At 35.2% G+C, this 18882-nt stretch overlaps 1 protein-coding gene and 1 long non-coding RNA gene across 2 annotated transcripts; one reads left to right on the top strand and one right to left on the bottom strand.

Annotated features, from left to right (window-relative positions):
- Window positions 1-13720: 13720 nt before the first annotated feature.
- On the top strand, window positions 13721-14612 carry LOC111517276 (uncharacterized). The gene is made up of 2 exons (XR_002723796.2): window positions 13721-14145; window positions 14262-14612. It is a non-coding gene; the product is annotated as an uncharacterized lncRNA (long non-coding RNA).
- Window positions 14613-17248: 2636 nt separating this feature from the next.
- On the bottom strand, window positions 17249-17833 carry LOC141481875 (uncharacterized). The gene has a single exon (XM_074174214.1). It carries the CDS (start codon window positions 17831-17833, stop codon window positions 17249-17251), a length of 585 nt encoding a protein of 194 aa, XP_074030315.1.
- Between the last annotated feature and the right edge of the window lie 1049 nt (window positions 17834-18882).

The raw sequence follows: 18882 nt of genomic DNA, 5'->3' as shown, positions 1-18882 counted from the left end.
TCAGAGTATCATTCCTCGAACTAGGCTGAAGCGGACAACAAACGACAGGTTCGTCATCGCCCCATCTGCCTGTGAACAAGGTAACCAACCGCATATCTGAAATTTGCCCAATTCCTTGTATAAGGAAAGGAAACTTTTCACATATAGTTAGTGAGCATACTTGAAGACTGGCTGTAAATCAAATAATTCAAAAGAACAATTCATGAGGCGATGAGAAACCTGTCGTTTGTTGTCCGCTTCAACCTAGTTCGAGGAAGGAATTCGATTTTCAATTATCGGAGATCATCGACTTCTTATTGATGATAGACACTACCTTGCACTGGCAGTTGTATCGCCAACAGCATATGCAGGAATAACTTCAGTAAAGAATCCAACGCCCTTCGTGGTATCAGCCAGGGGTGTAGTTGTTTTATGTATGCTAATAATATTTGGTAATTCAATTTTGAGTGATATCATCTGCTACAGTAGTTTCAGTGATCTCTTGGTGATGCTACCTTGATAAGCGAAACCTGCATCGAGTGACAGCATATTTACTTTCACTGAATGTTTTCCTCGTGACATTCTGCCTTCCCTGTGCAATTTTTTTCACTTATATCTCTTAAAAATTTCTTTTTTAGTTTCTCGTCATGAAATGCCTTTCATTGCAGTGAAGCTACTGCTAGAGGTGCCTTCTTCGTTTCTCAGCGTGTTGTGTTCTTTCACATACCATTAAGATCTGCCTTTACATGCAATTCAGTATTGTTAGTTCAGAGCTTTTGATAGGTTCAATTGGACTTTGAATAAGAACAATTTATTAACTTAGGGTGTAGTCATTTTTTTAACTCATTATGCCACCTGGTGATTCATTATTGACAATTTCATTATAATACAGTGATTATCACAAAAAATAAAACATGGAATAGCAGAGCGTACAAGAGACATTCAGTTGTTATGTGAATTTTTATAGAGAATTTGAAAATTTTGTGACGTATTCAAAAAACACTTTATTGTGAGATTTTCACTAAACGATTTTACAAGAACGCAACACGTGTTACATGTTTTTGTGGAATAAACTTCCTGAGAACGTTTTTCCAAAGGGATTTAATATCCAGCGATTCAAATCCAATGTGAATCGCTACTTTCGCACAGGAACCCCTTTGAGAACGCCTTAAGGATTTTCCTGTAGTGCTTGTGTTTTGTCCTAAAAAAATTCGAGAGTATTCCACAACATTACATATCCCAAAACATTATGGAGTATTCAGGAACATCCCAGATCGACGTGGAATGATGAAAATATACTGAATAGTAGCCCTCTATTTCCCATCCAAAAAGTACTCTTTTTTCCTTAAAGGCGGTCTTTAGATAAATGAGGGCAGGAAACTTCGCTCTCTTGAATAGTCCAGAACTTTCGACAGTATTCGATAACATTCTAGAGGATTCTACAATATTTCCGGATATATCGGGACATTCTGGAATATTCAGGCATAGCCTGGAACGGTAAGGAACATTCCGGAGCATCCTCGGTTATTGTGAAATATTCTAAAACAGTTTGGAATGCTGTGGAATATTCTAGAATATTATAGACGATTGAAATCCACCATAACATTGAAGTATCAACGTAGGATACGAACCACAATATACATTGTTTTTGTAAATTAATTTATCGCATGAAATCCGCCTGATGATGAATAATACCAAAATATTGTCGCCCGAAATATTTATCTCTGATGATCAAGGGGGAATTATAAACGAAACAATATGCGTCTTCTAAATTATTCAACCAAAATAATAAAAACTATATTTATGTATTTATGCACCCCCTTTTAATTACTACCATAATATCAGAGCAATATTTTTGAGTACATTTCACTTGACAATAATACTTTTTATAAGTCTGTTTCACAAAATATAGGGGCTTGCTAACGTGCGGAGGGTAGAAATGAATGCATTAGACTGTATCTTTTGTAATTAATGTTCTGCTTGACGCGAAAATTTATATAGGTAAGTATTATTCCGCGAGTGTTCTCATCATTAACCTATTTTTCATAGGGTCAGCCAGCGGTCGTTCATTTGTGGGTTGGTAGCACGATCAAAAAGGAGGTGAGTGGTAGACATTTCGTTGGGCTATTGATTTGACGAATGTATCGGTTAATTTTCCAACTGTAATGCCAATACGATACATCACAATTTTCTTCGACATTTTAAAACTTATGATACACTGTTTGGAACCTTTGATGGAAGGATCGATTGCAGCTTGAGAAATGGTTCTTATGCAGATTCTGTGAAACATGTTCTTCCTTACGAATCAGTAGAGAGTTGTCCTGAAAAACTTGAGAATTGGATTAGATAATTTAGGAAACATTTGCTACATGAATATCATTTTACAAGTGTTGTTCATGACGGAGAATTTCAAGAACGAGGTTTTAATGATGACCAAAACTCAAACACTTGCTCATACAGCTGCAGTTTCGTAAGAATGTAACATCTTTTTCTCCATCCGATTTCCTGGAGTCTTTGAACTCCACTAGATACTCGTTAGGACAAGAAAAAGATTGTTCCGTATCTCGACTGGTGTTTGTTAAAATCTTTTGCTGGAGAAATCCTCACTTGTTTACATTGTAGTAAATATTCAAGAGGTAGCGAAAACGTATGTGAATTTCTGGAACTTCAACTATCGTTTATCTGGTCTTATTACGCCTTGACCAAAGACAAAACGGACTGGTTTAAGTTTAACGATAGTCATGTCACTAAGTGTTGTAGCGATGTATTGAATTTATTGGAGCCTCTCGAGACACGCAACATTTTGTTTTATGAGAGAGAGGACATTGACAAGATCTTCTGCTTTTTCAGCTCCAGATCAAGATCTGCAGCTGAAAAAGCAAATGCGCCACTGGAATCAATGAAGTCGCCTCGGAGCGCCAATTAGTATTTGTTGTTGTTTTATAATTTCATGATTTGTATTCTGTAGTAATAAATATTACTGAAGTTTTTTCCCAACACCAAACTGTTATTTCAATACCTCGACAGGTGCTTTGATCATCAAGTGACCATCTTCAAGAAGAAGATTGAATTAGTTTGATCTTCCTCTTGAAGATGATCACTTGGTGATTGGAACACGTGTCGAGGTGTTGAAATAACAGTTTGGTGTTGGAAAACGAACTGTAGTAGTATTTATTCTATGACTTAGTTGATCTGAATTGAGAAAAATCAAACATCTATAAGTTAGTCGCTTTTACTGCTGACTTATGCTGACAATGATAATAATTGCAATGATAGTTGAATATGGAAAAGCAAGTATTTGGCTATATTTATATGTACGTCAGATGAAGTTGGTGTATTCAAGAAAATATGCATAAATTAAGTAAAAAAAATCCTATCGCTTCTCTCACCAGTCCAATTTTGAAAAAAATTTCCAATACAATACTGGATCTAAATATCTGGGCTATTGACTACCCAACCAGCAAAGTTGTTTTATAATTCCATGGTGTTGCAACAGTTTTATTTTATTATTATTTTATAATTACTCCCAAAATGCTAATTGATTGTATTAGATGATCGGTGAACACAATACAGTTGTAGGCAATAAAAGTGTTTTATAAATTTGTCATAGAAACGTTTATGAAATAAAATTAAAAAACCATTATAAAATAGTCAGGAAATTATCATAGAAACGTTTTTACAACTAACTTATAAAACTTATTTTCCTATAAAAGTGAATTGTTATATAGCAGTTTTATAACACTTTTCTGTGAGATTTTTATGATAGTTATAAAAGTATTTCAAGCTCATTTTATAACTGTTTCCTGTAGCTTTAATGAAATTATTTTATTAAAATGCTTTCAGACACAATTTTATTTTCATTACCGTATTGTCACTTCAATGATAATTTCCCAACTATTTTATAGCATGGTATATTTACTACAATTCAAAAACACTAATATAACTGATATGAAATCAAATTGCTTTTGCTAATATATATTTGCTGCCACCAAGAATAAAATGCAGCATTTAAGAACAACCAGCTGACATCGATTCCTAATTACAGCTTTGGAAAATTCTTCAAAATTTAAGTTGTATTTAGTAAGAATATTTTTGTTAAGTTATTCAAGTAGGGCACCATCGATGTCGTGGTGGAAATTAGTTCTTCAGCAACTTCTAAATATTTGATTTTTATTGAATATAGGTACCCATAAGTAAATTCAATATTTTCAAGGCATTGGGTTTAATAACTTAACCTTATTATTCACAATTTGGAAGACTGTAAAAAACAAAGCGTTTGCATTTTCAAGTTTCAGTTTTTAGTTATCTATTTAGGAAACCTGGATATTTTGTTCTGAGTGAAGCAGTTTCGTGTTAACTCTTTAAATGATGACAAATTCAAGTACAGCAAGGTATGCTTCACAGACAGTATTCAGAAGTAACTCCTCGAATAGCTAATAACTACTGTCATATAGACGGTGTCTCATAAAAGATACATAACTCTGGCTTTTTTGCACTTTTTATGACAACTTGTTTGGATGAAAATAACCCTGCTTGCTTTTTGGGTTGCATAGAATTGATAATTTTTTCTTGTTCTGTATCGTAATTCTGCAACATTCGTTCTAATAGTTCTTCTTCAGCAATTTGGTAGGTCATCAAATGACTTTGTTTTAGTTTAAACATCATTGTAAACCAACTGGGTTCGGGCATAGAATTGTAGTTTCGTATTAGCTTATCAGCATCAATTTTTGGCCATGAGGGTTGGTTATTATTTACCCATGACGACGGAACTATGGTGAACATATATACCTGAAACTTAGATGAAATGAGTCACATCCAGCTTGACAAACTATCAACTGAAAATATGGGCCTGAATTATCAAATATTTGGTCAATTATTGAAGCTAATTAAAAGATATATTCTGACATCAAACACTTATCCGTCATTTCCACTAAACGCACGACAAATTAAATATCAACAATATTTAATCCGCGTTCATATAGGTTATGTCTAATATAACATGTATTTAGCATTAGACAACGAATATTTATCATAAAAAAGGTAATATGTGATGAATATAAGTAATTTATATTATAAGGGTCACCAAAGTGTTATTTATTAGCAAAAATGTTGCCAACTAACTTATAAACAATCACAATAGTTGTGTACCGACAGCAGAGCCACAGCGGAGCAGAAAGGCAAACAAATATTAATAGGGCCGTATTCTTAGGATTCTGTTTAAAAAAAAATCAAAATAACGGGATGCTTAGTTGTGTTTCGAAAAAATATTTCATATAGAAATGAGTTGTTAGGGTTGGATGGGAGTTCAGTTTTAGAAGCTAAACCATACAAGGTGATTTAGTTCATTTCGGAGTATCTAGGTTCCCGATAATTTTGTGATTTGAGTGTATGCGTTCGCGTTCAAATTCAATTGTATAGGTTCGCTACCCGCTTTCTATGATTAATTCGTGACAGTGTTCGTATCCATAGGTATTCGTTAGTGTAAATGGCTTTAATGTTGGGATGTTGACTAATTGACGTATGATTAATTTTTGTGGTGGGTTCGAATACTTTATTTGTAACAAATATTTTTTTATAATTTTTTGTTTAGTGAAAGAAGGGATAATGGTTGGTTTGGGTTAGTTTGGTTTTGTTTCAGTTATTTCAGAAAATCCATCTATTGAAAAATATACGGTCGGAAATCTTAATAGTGGGTCCAGTAATATGAGGTAACACTCTTGCAAAATACTTCCATATTTTTAATACATTGTAGCTTACGGCCAAAAAAATATTGAGAACTCATTTTTATAACATATAATTGATTTATACATTTTGTCAATAACTAATAATCAGTTTCTATTGTTACTGTATTCAATTCTAATTCATCCTTAATTTCAGACACTATGATAATGCATATCATAGTGTCTGAAATTATTTAGTGTATTAGTGTATTAATTTATACTTTCAATTTGATTATAATTCCATTGTGTAGTAGTGGACTGTAGTGGACTTTTCAGTTTGTATCCCGAATATATAAATAAAAATAAATAATAACTCAATGGCGGCCATTTTGAACATTTATTGGGAGGTATATAATAGTTTTAGATTCAGTTCAAGGTGCTTCGATTTTTTCTCGCGAAAATCAGGAAAAGGTTATGATAATGGGGAAAACCCGTCGTTTAGCCTTTATAATCGATGAAAGAAACTTTTTAGCCAAAACATCAAAGACAGATAATATTTATCCAAAGTATATGTGAGAAATCTTTCATTCATACTAGCACTTTTCTAGAAACCTAAGGCTTTAAAAGTAGTCCGACTCTGCCGCAATACCATCACTCCCAGAACTAAGTGTTTCTTAACAGTTTTATAGGGGTAACATAGTAGCTAAAATACGTTGAAATGCTTGCTACTGATACCAATTCATTTTATAGAACAACGCCATTTGTAATGATAGCGATCCGGGATACTGAAATAAGATGGGTTGAAAATATGAAATACCGCATATGTAGTGATATTTACAGCTGAAAAGTACATAAATATTGTAATATAGTGTAGAATATAGTGAGTTAAGTGTGCGACTAGAAAATTAATACGTCGACAGAGTGAATTTTTGTATAATTAATAATTTTACCGAAAACATTTATAAATGAGTGGCGCGCTTAAATTTTGCTAATAATCGGCTATATATTTGTCAATAAAATTTCATTTGCAGTAAAAATATCAATCTTCGAAACATAAACAATGTCTTCAACAGTTTTATGAGTGCAGAAGTGAAATTTTAAAATGGCTTCAACCTTTCTATTTGTTAGTTTTCAGTTGGTGACATATCTATTATATTTTCCTAGTGTCCAATACAAAATTACTTCTTGCGTCATCGAGAAGACATTTTTAACACTTTTTTATTTTATTGCTATCGTTTTCGGCTGTATTATATTTTATAACGCCTACTTGGAACTACTAAAAAACTCTTATAAAATTGTCTTCTAATTATTTTATAAGTATGGCTTGAATATGTTGCAAAAGTGCAGTAAGGGAAGTCTTTACAAAACTACTTTATAAGAGCGTTAGACAAATTTTATATTAACTGCCAAAATGTTTATAAAACTGTTTTGTAGTGTTTGTAAAAGGCTTTACAAAATATTGATAATAACTATAATGTTTTATAAAACGGTGCCAATTTCCTATTTATAGCAGTTTTATAAACATATTGAAAACATTTCTGATAGTAATGCGGTTTTATAATTTGTTTCTCCGAAAAGTTTCCGCAACTATTATAAAATACAAAATTGCTAGTTGGGTATTATTTGAAATTGTATTTAAGTTACTAGTTTGATGAGGAAATAGGCAGATCTCACAGGTTGATTGCAATATTATTACCATATTTTGCTACCCAAGAGCAGCATAACTATAATTATACCCCTTTTGAAAATGAATTTTTGTTCATTATGACTATAACGTACACTCTCTAGTTTGATTGGAATAAACTAATCAGTCTTGTGGCTATCATTTGGCATGTCAACGACAAAATATGATTACTTGGAATAAAATCTGCAATGTTGATGTTGATAATCAATGTACGACAGCTGTTTATCGGAAAAACAGATTTCAAACAGATTTCAAGTGTAGCCTGTGTTTGCTTTGATATTCATTTGAATGTTGTCCTTTTGCTTTTTGAATAGGGGAGGCAAATATTTTGAAATGGAAAGAAGTGTGCTCACCTTGAGAATATTAGCGACTTATTTTGGATCATGCAGGTTTTCCAGCTTCAAATCCCGGTGGCCAATATTTTTACTCTGGAAACATTTATCGACAACACCCATCTTATGCATCTCTTGGGCCGCTTGTTCAGCATTCGAGCGACTCCTTCCTTCTATCGCACTCCCGACCGTTTTTGACGGAATATCATATACGGGGGGGTACATGATATAGTCACAAACGGGGGCAAGTAAAGTAATATCGCGGTCTGAATGGTAAAAAATTGAATACAAAAAAATTCTTTCAGGAAACACCAGGGTGAGATGAATGATAATGGTAAGAAATGGTATGGTAAGAAAATCCTGAAATTCAATTCAAAATAGAAGTGAATACGGAAAACTGGATCTATCGGGCATCTCTCTGGGATCATTCAACAATAACAAAGCCAATGATGTCATATCTACAATTCCTATATTTGACTGTAGCCCCATTTTTTTTTCATTTCCTATTCATATGAATCGATCTTATTTCCGGTCGGTAGCCAGTTGGTTCGACATGGATGGCTTGCTTACTCAATCAATTGAACGCCGTGTTAGTCAGTGGTTCAAGCCGCGAGCTGATCAATCGATATGCACAATTCCGTGTTAGGAATCACATGTTGAAAGGTAAGACCTCGTCGGATCTTAGCTTGTACAAGTTTCGATTCCTAGGGGTTGTAGTTCGTAGGAGTGCGACAGCTGGTTAACGGAAAACATATTTTAAACATTTTTTAATTATACAATTTTTTCGGCACTATTGTGCTTCTGAATAAAATAATCAAATTTCATCTTCGGGTAATGATATCCCAAACTACGTCCCTGAATGCACGAGTTTGAAGGATGGCAAACCGCAGTGGTGCAGTTCTTGTATTCCTAAGACTGTTTCTCAGATGGTGTATTCTCTTCCGAAATGAGTGAAGTCCAGTTTTTACACCAAATACCTGAACCTTTCACCAAATGTCGGTTGTTTTTTGAGATAATTCTGAAGCAAATCAGTTGAAAATACAAAATATATAATTCATATGCACTAGTATTGCATTTTTCTTTGGTAATGGACATCTTGACTCCTTTGGGCTACCAGCTCATGTATCGAAATATGAACTGTTCCTTTTTGCACTGATCATGTTTTTACAGCATGTTTTTCAAATGGGGAAGATCCCTATGACAACAAGACTCATATAGCTGTATCATCCAAATACTGCGACATTCATATAGTTTTTGAATGAACCAAATGAAGCTTCCGAATTATCTTTGAAAGAAAAAACTGGAACCTCTGGCGTAGAATGGACCCATAATTAGCAATGTTTCCAAAACCAGAACTGCTACACTAGACAAACCAATTGTTTCCAGTTTCACTAAATTAATTATGTTGCTGAGTTGTTTCTAAATCAGACAATCTAAAGAAAGTTGTTTCTGCGTAAAACATTATTATTATTCATGCTAGAAACCACGACCAGCAGTGCTATGATGAGGAATGTGCCCAAAGCAACATAATAAACACTGGGTTTCCTTCTCTGTATCAACATTTTTCATCCATCATCTGGTTCAACTCATTTTGAAATACTGCTCAGCATGTAAACAGTCGAAAGTAATACCCAGACAATAGAGAAATTGAATATTTTTGTTTGTTTCTGATCTGTCATCTATATTGAGCCTAACTGATATTCAGCGTCCATATATTTCAAATAGACTCTCATGATCGTCCACTACAGTCATCTTCTATTTTTATTGAAAGCAGAACTGCTGCATTAATTTTCTATGTATGGGAAGAGATTTTTTCACACTGACCAAAATGTGGAATCTTTGTGTTGTAATTTATCCATCAAATTATGCACCTTCTGTCCTTCACTGAATAGGGTACCGAAGAATAGGCAATTTGGGAAATCTATCTCCGTTAATGCACTGGGTTTATGGGTTTTTGAGTTGACTTGGTAGACATTCCGCAGATATTGCAGATATGAGAAAGTAGCAGGTTGAATAGTGAATTTTACTTAAGAAACAAACACTAATATGGAAATTGATTCGGTTTCAACTCTAGTGCTAGGTAGATCCTAGCACTAAGTACATAGCACCTACCCCACATTAGCTAGTTGTAAATAAGTGGAATTAGCTGGAATTCATGAAAATCCATAACGTATTTGAGAGACAGTTATTGTCACATTTCCACTGAACGGTTTACAAAACACGTTTCACTATACAATAGCTGCCTCAGGCTTGTTCATACTAGGCGTAATGTGTAAATTGAGAAAATATCTCACATTGAAGTGTTATGTGAATACTGGGGATTGTTTGTTCGTGAAGGGATGAGTTGCATTCAACCCAACAGCTGTATTACAAAAGAAGCTTGCTTTGCCATTACCATTTCCCTTCAAGAATTGTTGTCTTCTAATGATGTCAACTAGCTAGCGAATCTTGCATCGAAAAAATTTTAACAACTGTTATTTTCAACTTATTCAACCGTCTCTTCCCCCAAGTCAAATTTCTGCCACAAAATAATACCCTCACTTTTTTCACTAAAACACTTTCGCATATGCTCGTTATTTTGATAACATTTTGTTATAACAATAGCCCCGCGTGCCACCTCAGTCCGACCTCATATATTGAAAAAGTCACTCACTCATATCATTCTCTCAGTGTCTATGAATCAGAATGACAATAACACAATGGGACTTTGCTGATGGCAAACACATAAGGCTCTACAAAGCTGGGATATGCCACCCACGAAATATCATCGGAAGCAGTCAACTATATTTGCAAATATGGCCCTTATCGGAGAGAGTCGCACGACTCCGTATTGTGTCCGGAATAGTTCGGAAGCGTAACATAGTGGTTGATACGACTGTCGCTTGCATTCACCATTGAAAACAGGCAGAAAAGAACAACTGTTTGACATTTGCCGGAGGATTGCAATCTTTTGTATTTCGGCGTGTGCCGTTACACGGTGACGAACTATGTTCTTTTGTTTTGATACCGAACAGTCATTAATTCTTCAGATGAGGCGCAGGTGGTCTGTGATGAAACTAGGGTGTAGCGTAATGCGGTGGCTCAATTGAGAGCCGATGCCACGAGTACAGAGTACATTTTCCAATTAAAACATTAGATATTATTACGACCTTTGATTTTTCGTAGAGTACCTAAAATTTTTCAGTGGCAGATTTTGTTATGTTATAACAGTAAGTCCTTGAGATTCTGGAAAAGTTAAAATATTACATACAGTTTGAGTGTATAGGTCTGTTTACTCAAACAAATGTATACAATTAGTATCGATATGGGAAAAAAGTTGACACAGTAAGTAACTTATGCGTGATATGAAACTACAAATATATGTCACACATTGAAATTTGAGAGTTAGAAATTTCAAACGATTGCATAATAATTAAACAAAAAGCGATAGTGGTATAAGAGAACATTTTATATTCCACAATTCCTTTTATTATTTCTATCAGGTGAAGGAATAATAACTTTTAATAATGTCTATCAATTCTTTTCTGGATATTTGAAGAGTAAATCCTTTCACCAGTTTCTCTTATTGAGTCTGGTAGAATATTGAAGGTTTTTAGAGCTCCGTGACGCTGGAACCCGCTTTGAAAAAAATCTATCTTTTTTTTAGCCTACTTTACCAACAAAAGATACTGATAAATGAAGTAATGTTAATTTTTCTGTAGTCTTATCGGTTACTGAGAAAGCATTATTTATATTATTCTAACTACGAAGGACGACTAATAATGTGCCAAAAAGTTCTGAAATAGGTTCTAAATGGATTGTAGTTTATTGTAGTAACAAAAACTACAAAAGATGGAGTTGATTGTAGCTGAACTGAGATGTTTGTAGTTACCATTAAAGACATCAAAAATGAATTAAATGAATGAAATATTTCTCTTACAATTTATTGTCCCAGGTCATTGTGTAACATTTCAAAACAGTCTCAAATGATGTGGAATATTTTGAGATATTGAAGACCATTCGAAGCTTTTTTTTGTATGAGTGGAACTACTCATTGGTAGAATTATATAAGTAATAACTGTCATTTTTTTTTAATTTCAAAATTATTTTTTCATTCCAAGTACCTCACAATCTCAAATATGGGTTTTGATTCTAAAAAAGTACCTATCTACCTGAAGACGATACTGAACAAAAGTTTGATCTTGTCGCATCGGTTTGGCAGGCCGCTTGAAGTTATTTTCATACGCGATAGTTTTAATTTTACGATCATTCTTAAAATATCAGTTTGAATTATGGTGAAAAAAGCAATTAATTGGTTAAGGTAACAAGCTGTTTCAATTTGTTTGGTCGTAGTGAAACCAATACAACGGCACACTAGGTTGTACTAGTTCAGGATATTTGCGATTGCTACAGTGGAGAAGGGGTGGGTCGATAAGTAAACACCCAAATAGAAGTGGAGTCTTCAATAGGCGCCAGGTAAATTATTTTACCCACAAGTATCCCGCTACTGAGATTCCCAACCCCCATTCTACCAAAGGGTTGGAATAAAATGCCCGTATAAGTTTAAGTTTGAACAGTTGAATACATTTTAAATTAACATCAATCAACTGAACTGAATTCTTCACACTTCCAGGAAGTTAAGCCTTACTAAACTTATGATATTATAAAAAAAAAAGCAAACGTAATGACAGGTCAAGCACCAGTATCTGTAAGTTGCAAGTAAAACAAATTACCCATCTCGAGTTGAATAACAAACAAAAGTAAAATAATCAAGCATAAACAAGCATTCAGCAATATTTTCTTACTTGTCCGAAGGTTGGAGGTAATGAGTATGAATAAAAACAACAACAAAACAAAAAAAAACAACAACACTGTTACCGCATCAATTGTCAACAACAACATTTAACACTCGGAATTTGGGAGATCTCAGTCAAAAAGCAATTTCGCGACCGCGTGAGCTCACGTGTTGCGCATGCGTTAATGAGGCAGGCCAAATGGCCGATATGACGTACTCCAGCACCCTAATATCCGCTCAGTCACGATTACAATAAATATAAGTAGTACACTGAACGACCTACACAATTATTACAGCTCCTTAACAATATTTCCAGTCAAGTGACAGTTACAACTGAGCAAAGTAAGCAAGGGCAATAAAAACAATAAAATTAATCGATATATACACACAAATACATATATGCGCGGGCAGCCGACCAAAATTCGTGCCGCAAGCTTATTATTCAGGTAAGCAATCAGCTATCGAGGTATTACTAATAAACGAATTATAGGAAAATAGATATATGATCAAGATCAAGAACTTGCGTGTCCTAGCGTCGATAGATTTGGATTCCTGTCCTAGTAGAGTTGTCGTCTGAGGAGGAGTAGATCACCCCGTGCTCATCCTGACACCTGGGTAACTTCAGTCCACTGGGATCACCCTGTAGAAGATGATGGTTGCACCACCCTGTAGAAGGCAAAGGTTAGACCACCCTGTAGAAGGTTGCACCACCCTGTAGCCTAGGTCAGAAACCAACTAGTCTAGCACTCAAAGTCCACCCTGTAAGTACTGCACACCTCCAGTAACTTTTAGAACCAATGAAAATGGGAAAGGAGGAAAAACCCTATGAAAGAAAGATCTAATCAGGAGTTTTACCTCTCATAAAAGGAATAAAAGGAAAACAAGCTTTCCATTCATTTCAAAATAAACCACAATTACTTGTGTCTGTCCTGCGAGACGATTTTCAGCCTTATTGCACCATTAGATGAGGAGTTAAACATTAAAATCATGTTTCGGTTGAAATATGATTTGGATCCACACAAATTTGAGAAGATGGGCAACCTACCTGATGGGACTCTATCGAATCGGCCATGAACATCACCACCATGGATGAGATCGATGTGGTGTTAAGTTTTCCAGATCCTCCGTAGAGTTCAAGTTCTGATAAATACCGAAACTACACACAAAAGCAACACCAATCTACCATGAACTTGTTGAATTAGGTTCTAAAATATATTCCCAGTAAAGGATGATTTAAGAATCATAACATTTCACGAACCAAAACCTCAACACACATCACACAACCTTTTTTCTCTCCACTCCTCCCCCGCTAGTCACCCTCTTCTTCCAGATTGTCAAAACTCAAATTTGTTGAGTTGCCCAGAGATGTCACTGACATAATCATCAACCAAATCAAAATTGATTTCAATGCTTTCCTCTAACTCAACTATTGCAAACACGATCTAATACTCCACTGATGTTGAATATCTTGCCAAATACACATTACCAGCTCAGGAAATACATTATCTTACCAGAAATCATCAAGAAACATCGCGTTCTGCTGAAATGTCTCTCGGATGCCTGGCAATGTCGCATATTTTCGACAGCCAAAACGATTGCGCATCGTCCAAGGTCCTGTTTCTGTCAACGGGCGAACACCAAAATGTAAACAACAAATCAAACTTAGAATTCAAATAGGACAACGGTAATTCTAGATCAAAGGGAAAACACATCAAGGTAAGCGATAATAAGATAACAGTATGAGTCGATTTTTGATTGAGACCCAATTGTCGTGAAATTGGAGCATACCGATTGTGTATACCCAATAATAATGTTGCATATTATTTTTCCAGGTGGAGACGTGGAAAGTCTTTCATATACCTTACGCTCGGGATCGTTAACTATTGGAATTCTACACTGGTAAAAGATGGATTGATCTGAAGTAGCGGTGATAAGCATCAGCTGCTCGGAGTTCGATATACGGGGCCAAGTAATGCAACCTCCTGACAATTTTTCTATCGGCTAGATCTATTGAAAAGGTCGTTTTGGGTTTTGGTGTGATACTGTGAATATGTTGGACTTCCACAAGATTACGACTGAAGTTTTACCTCTCTTGAGTGAATATAGTGATTTGTAAGTTATTACATCGTGAAGTGTAATTATTGTGAGTGGAATAAAGAGTCATAGAAATTTGTTATACCTTACGTATATCGACAATTCTTTATAACATGTTTAGATATCCTAAGCTGAAATTGAACGCTACAATTCATATAATAACTCTCACGTGAATAAGTAAAATAGTTTTTTCACTCATAAATTTAGATGTAGTAATTTAAAAAAACACAATTTCCCATAAAACTATTTCCACTTTCTATGGTTTGACGAAATGGACTTTCTTGTGGATCACTTGATTTATGGTATTTACTTCAGTACCAATTGAATGTTTTAGATGTGAGATCATTTAACAAACATTTGTAATTACATCTAACTTATATTACAATTTCCATTGGAGATGTGTACATTTCTCAAGACTAAAAAAACTAATTTTGTTGTTCTGGAAATTGGTAACTACCAAGCTAACTACTTGTATAACGTAATTATCATTCTGTATCGGTAGTTCTGCTAAAAAACATACCCTGTTATTATGATTCCATTCAGCAATCGATTCACCCTACTGAATTATCCATAAATGAGCATGGAACAATTTTGCCATCATCGATTATTTCTGTGATTGAAAGACAAATTGAATCTTCCATTCAGTACCACTCAATCTTTCCGCTCCACTGCACTAGACAGCTACCAGTCTTGACTCTACCAAGCAAAGCACTGTTCGTCTACAATTAAAATATTATCCAAGCTGCACGACTTTAATGCATCTTAATAACAGTCATTATGTAGAGCGCCTAATCGGAAGATCTATGCTACAGCCCATTCGGCATTACTAAGTCTTTATGCTAATACCACATCATACGCTGCGGGTGGTGAGTATATCTACACTCGCATTCAACCTTTCAATTTGGGTTTTTTTGTCGGGGAGGAATTAATTTAATAACGGCATGTGTTATCTTGGGATGATTGACTTCATTACAAGGTTTCTTTTGTAGCTATATATATTCTGTTCGTTTGTGAGAACTGTAGTATGGAACAAGCTGGAGTTACAATTCGAATAAAAAACAGTGTCTGGTATTCGCTTGAATATAGTAGGGGAAGGGGGGGGGAAGGTGGGGTATCTAAGGAAAATACCAAAAATACAGTATAATCATTACGTTTATTATTCTTATTTATTTATCACACAATGTCTTATTTATCTAACTACAATTTGGCATAGTCTTTGGGAGATGAACTTATAGCATAAAAAAAAAATAAATGATTTAATGGCAACTTGCGAAAAACCATCTTACCCCTTACCATGGGGTAAAATGGGGTAGTGAAAATGGTTCAAAATGGGGTAAGCTAATTATTATCACAATAAATACAAATATGAATTTCTTCGGTGTTATCATCATCCACACCAGCACAAGCATTGTGAGCCCAACGTCCACAAAGCAGGCAGCCTACCCAACCTTCGGATGATTTCAGAAAAGTATGATTTTCATCCTTACAATAGAGACAAATTGCATCTTCATCATCATTATTTTTCGTTTCGGCTGCAACTGTAGTCTTTTGTTTCTTCTTAGCGTTTTTTTTGAGCCGGGGATCATTAGGATTGGATACTTTCTTCAGTTTTTTTAAATTCTCCAGCTCATTTTTATAAGGAGTTGAAGTAATGACGGCTGTTTCTCCTCTCCGGTATTGCTTCCTCTTTTCAGTCCGTTGGACCGAAGGTATCGGCAAAATATCACCAGGGGATACATTTTCAAAGCTAGATGTAAGATCGCGGCACACTGCACGGATGGGAGATTTAGAAGCAAAAGAACATCCAGGTTCAGGTTCGGGAGCAGGTGTTTTACTTGTCTCAGGTGTGACTTGCTCGTTACGATCGGTGATAAAATCTATTCTTACTGGAGTGCATGATTCTGTTGTAACTTCAGCTCTTGTTGTAACTGCTCCAAGATGGGATGTTGTGGCCGTTGAAGATACAGTCGTGGCTACTGTGGTTGAAGGCACAGATGGAACTACCTTATACTGAGGCCCTCCGGCTTCTGAAACTCTCTGTTGCTCTACACTAGACGAGTTTTCAATATTTTGTATATCAGTAGTTGCAGCAGATATGAAATCGGCATCCGTAAAATTATTTTGATTATACGGCCATATGCCACACTTTCTGAATGCGTTAATTGCTGTAGACATTGTAGCTGCCTGAATGTATGCATTTCCAAATATTTCACTTATCTGAAATACAGTTACCACACGCCCTGGGTGTGATCTCAACCAGGCCGAAACAGCATGGTCATAATATGTACTTAGTGGCCTCATAAATGCAACATCTGCTGGCTGCATTTTATATGTGCAGTGAGGTGGAAAGCAAAGAATTATAACTTCATTTTTACGTGCCAGATCAATTACTTCCAAATTTTGAGTGTGACTTACATGCCCATCCAGAAGCAGCAACACATGATTAGTACGAGTAGCTCCAGAGAATCTGATGAACTTTTTGAACCAAGTCAAAAATATTTCAGTAGTTATCCAGCCTCGAGCATTGCAAACACCTTCAGTACCTGGTGGGGCGTGATCTAACAATTCTGGTTTCATTCGTTGTCTCGGGAAAATCATCAGTGGAGGCATGTAGGTTCCAGCAACGTTAAAACATATTTCTACTGATATAGTCTGGCCGCGTTCTGCAGATGATAACGAGCCTACTTGTTTTCGCCCTTTCAGGGCCAATATTTTGCTCTTGGTTTTAGATACAACAGAGATAGGTACCAGTTCCATCACAATTATATATTTTGTCAGGAGTTAACTTATACTTGTCATAAATCTCTCCAAGCAACTGGTAGAATTTACTAACGGCCATTTTATTAAATCCCATTGCTCTAGCTGCTGATGTGGCTTCGGGCTTTCGAATGGATAAATCTGGATGACGCCTTAAGAAACCTTTGAGCCAATCAACCCCTGCCATCTGCTTGTCGATATTAAAATTGTGCGCCTTACTATTTCTCACAGCCAGTTGATATGCTAGACGTCTCAAATCGAGAGTTGTAAGTCCAAAAAGACGTTCTTCCATATGTTTTAGATATGCCACCATTTCGTCTTCTTCTTTTGTTGTAAATATAGGTTGTTTAGGGCCCAAAGGTACACCAATCGTAACTTCACCACCTTCTTTCATTTTCTTAACATATCGCTCTAAAGTAGTCTGAGGCACTCCGTATTCAGAAGCGGCTTTTCTGTAGCCCATATATTTACTTAATACTTTATCTATAGCTGTTTTCATAGAAATTTTTGACCACTCTCCTCTTTTAGTTTTTTTCTTGTATGTATGTACCATTGTTTTACCTGAAAAGTAAAACCACGTTAGTCACGTACCTATTTATCAACATAGGTATCTCAACGAAGACCTACTTCCCCATGTTGCCCCTATACCCCATCTTACCCCATACCCAATGCCCCGTGTTGCCCCAAAGGCTAAATTAGTAAAAAAATATTTCTCAAAAGAAAAATAATAACTGAACATTTATCCAACTATACCACAACAAAGTATACAACCCTAACAACCATATACGAGAAAAGACGTTTGTATCTGCGTAAAATTAGATCGAGAAGACACTCAACGTGATGTTCGTTTGTCAACAAAAAACGCGTGCACTCCCACTCACTGTTTCTGTCGCACTGACGGTTGAACGAGTATGGCTTCCTATTGGCTCATTGCTTTCTATTCGCAAGAGTCTAGTTTCTTGTATGCGTGACCCCGTCATACCTCGCGTCTCCGTCATGCCCCCCCTTCCCCTATATGTTATGACTTTGAAATGTGTTGTGTCTAAAACAATGTCCAGGAAGTCGACTCCAGAGGAAACATTAGCTTAATAATTGCGAAGAAACACTGATAGAAACCCAGAATACCATATTTCCTAAAAAGTTAACACTGTCCAAATCATTTAATTTTTCATTAAGGGTGATTTTCAGTTCAAGCAAAGTACAGTAATTGTAGATTCATCAGAACATCATTCAAATTCAACCAGTCAAAATAATCCAATGATAAAAAATGACCAGCATCGACACATTAACCAGAACCAAACACAAGAATAAAGAGTTCAAAACGATACCATTGAAAATAATAGTCTTCTTGAAATAAAATTGATTATCAACTTCACTTAAATGAAAGCAAGTACTAAACTAAAATTTGTAGATTTTCATCAGTTCGGACTTCCATTATCTGATATTATATTAAATGATTTGAAATCTCTGAAAGAACTAAAAAAGGACAATCAGAAATGAAAATGAATAGCTGAAAGCAAAAAAAACCTGAAATGAAATAATAGTAAAATACAAGTGAAAATGAAACAATTGAACATAAATTATAATAAAAAGTTACTTCAC

This window comes from Leptinotarsa decemlineata, unplaced genomic scaffold (genome assembly GCF_025532065.1).
Source record: "Leptinotarsa decemlineata unplaced genomic scaffold, Ldec_3_MD MMD2_tig00000505_RagTag_RagTag, whole genome shotgun sequence".
NCBI classification, from domain to species: Eukaryota; Metazoa; Arthropoda; class Insecta; order Coleoptera; family Chrysomelidae; genus Leptinotarsa; species Leptinotarsa decemlineata.
Note: the sequence above shows the minus strand (reverse complement) of the source record. Positions and strands in the feature narration are given on the sequence as shown.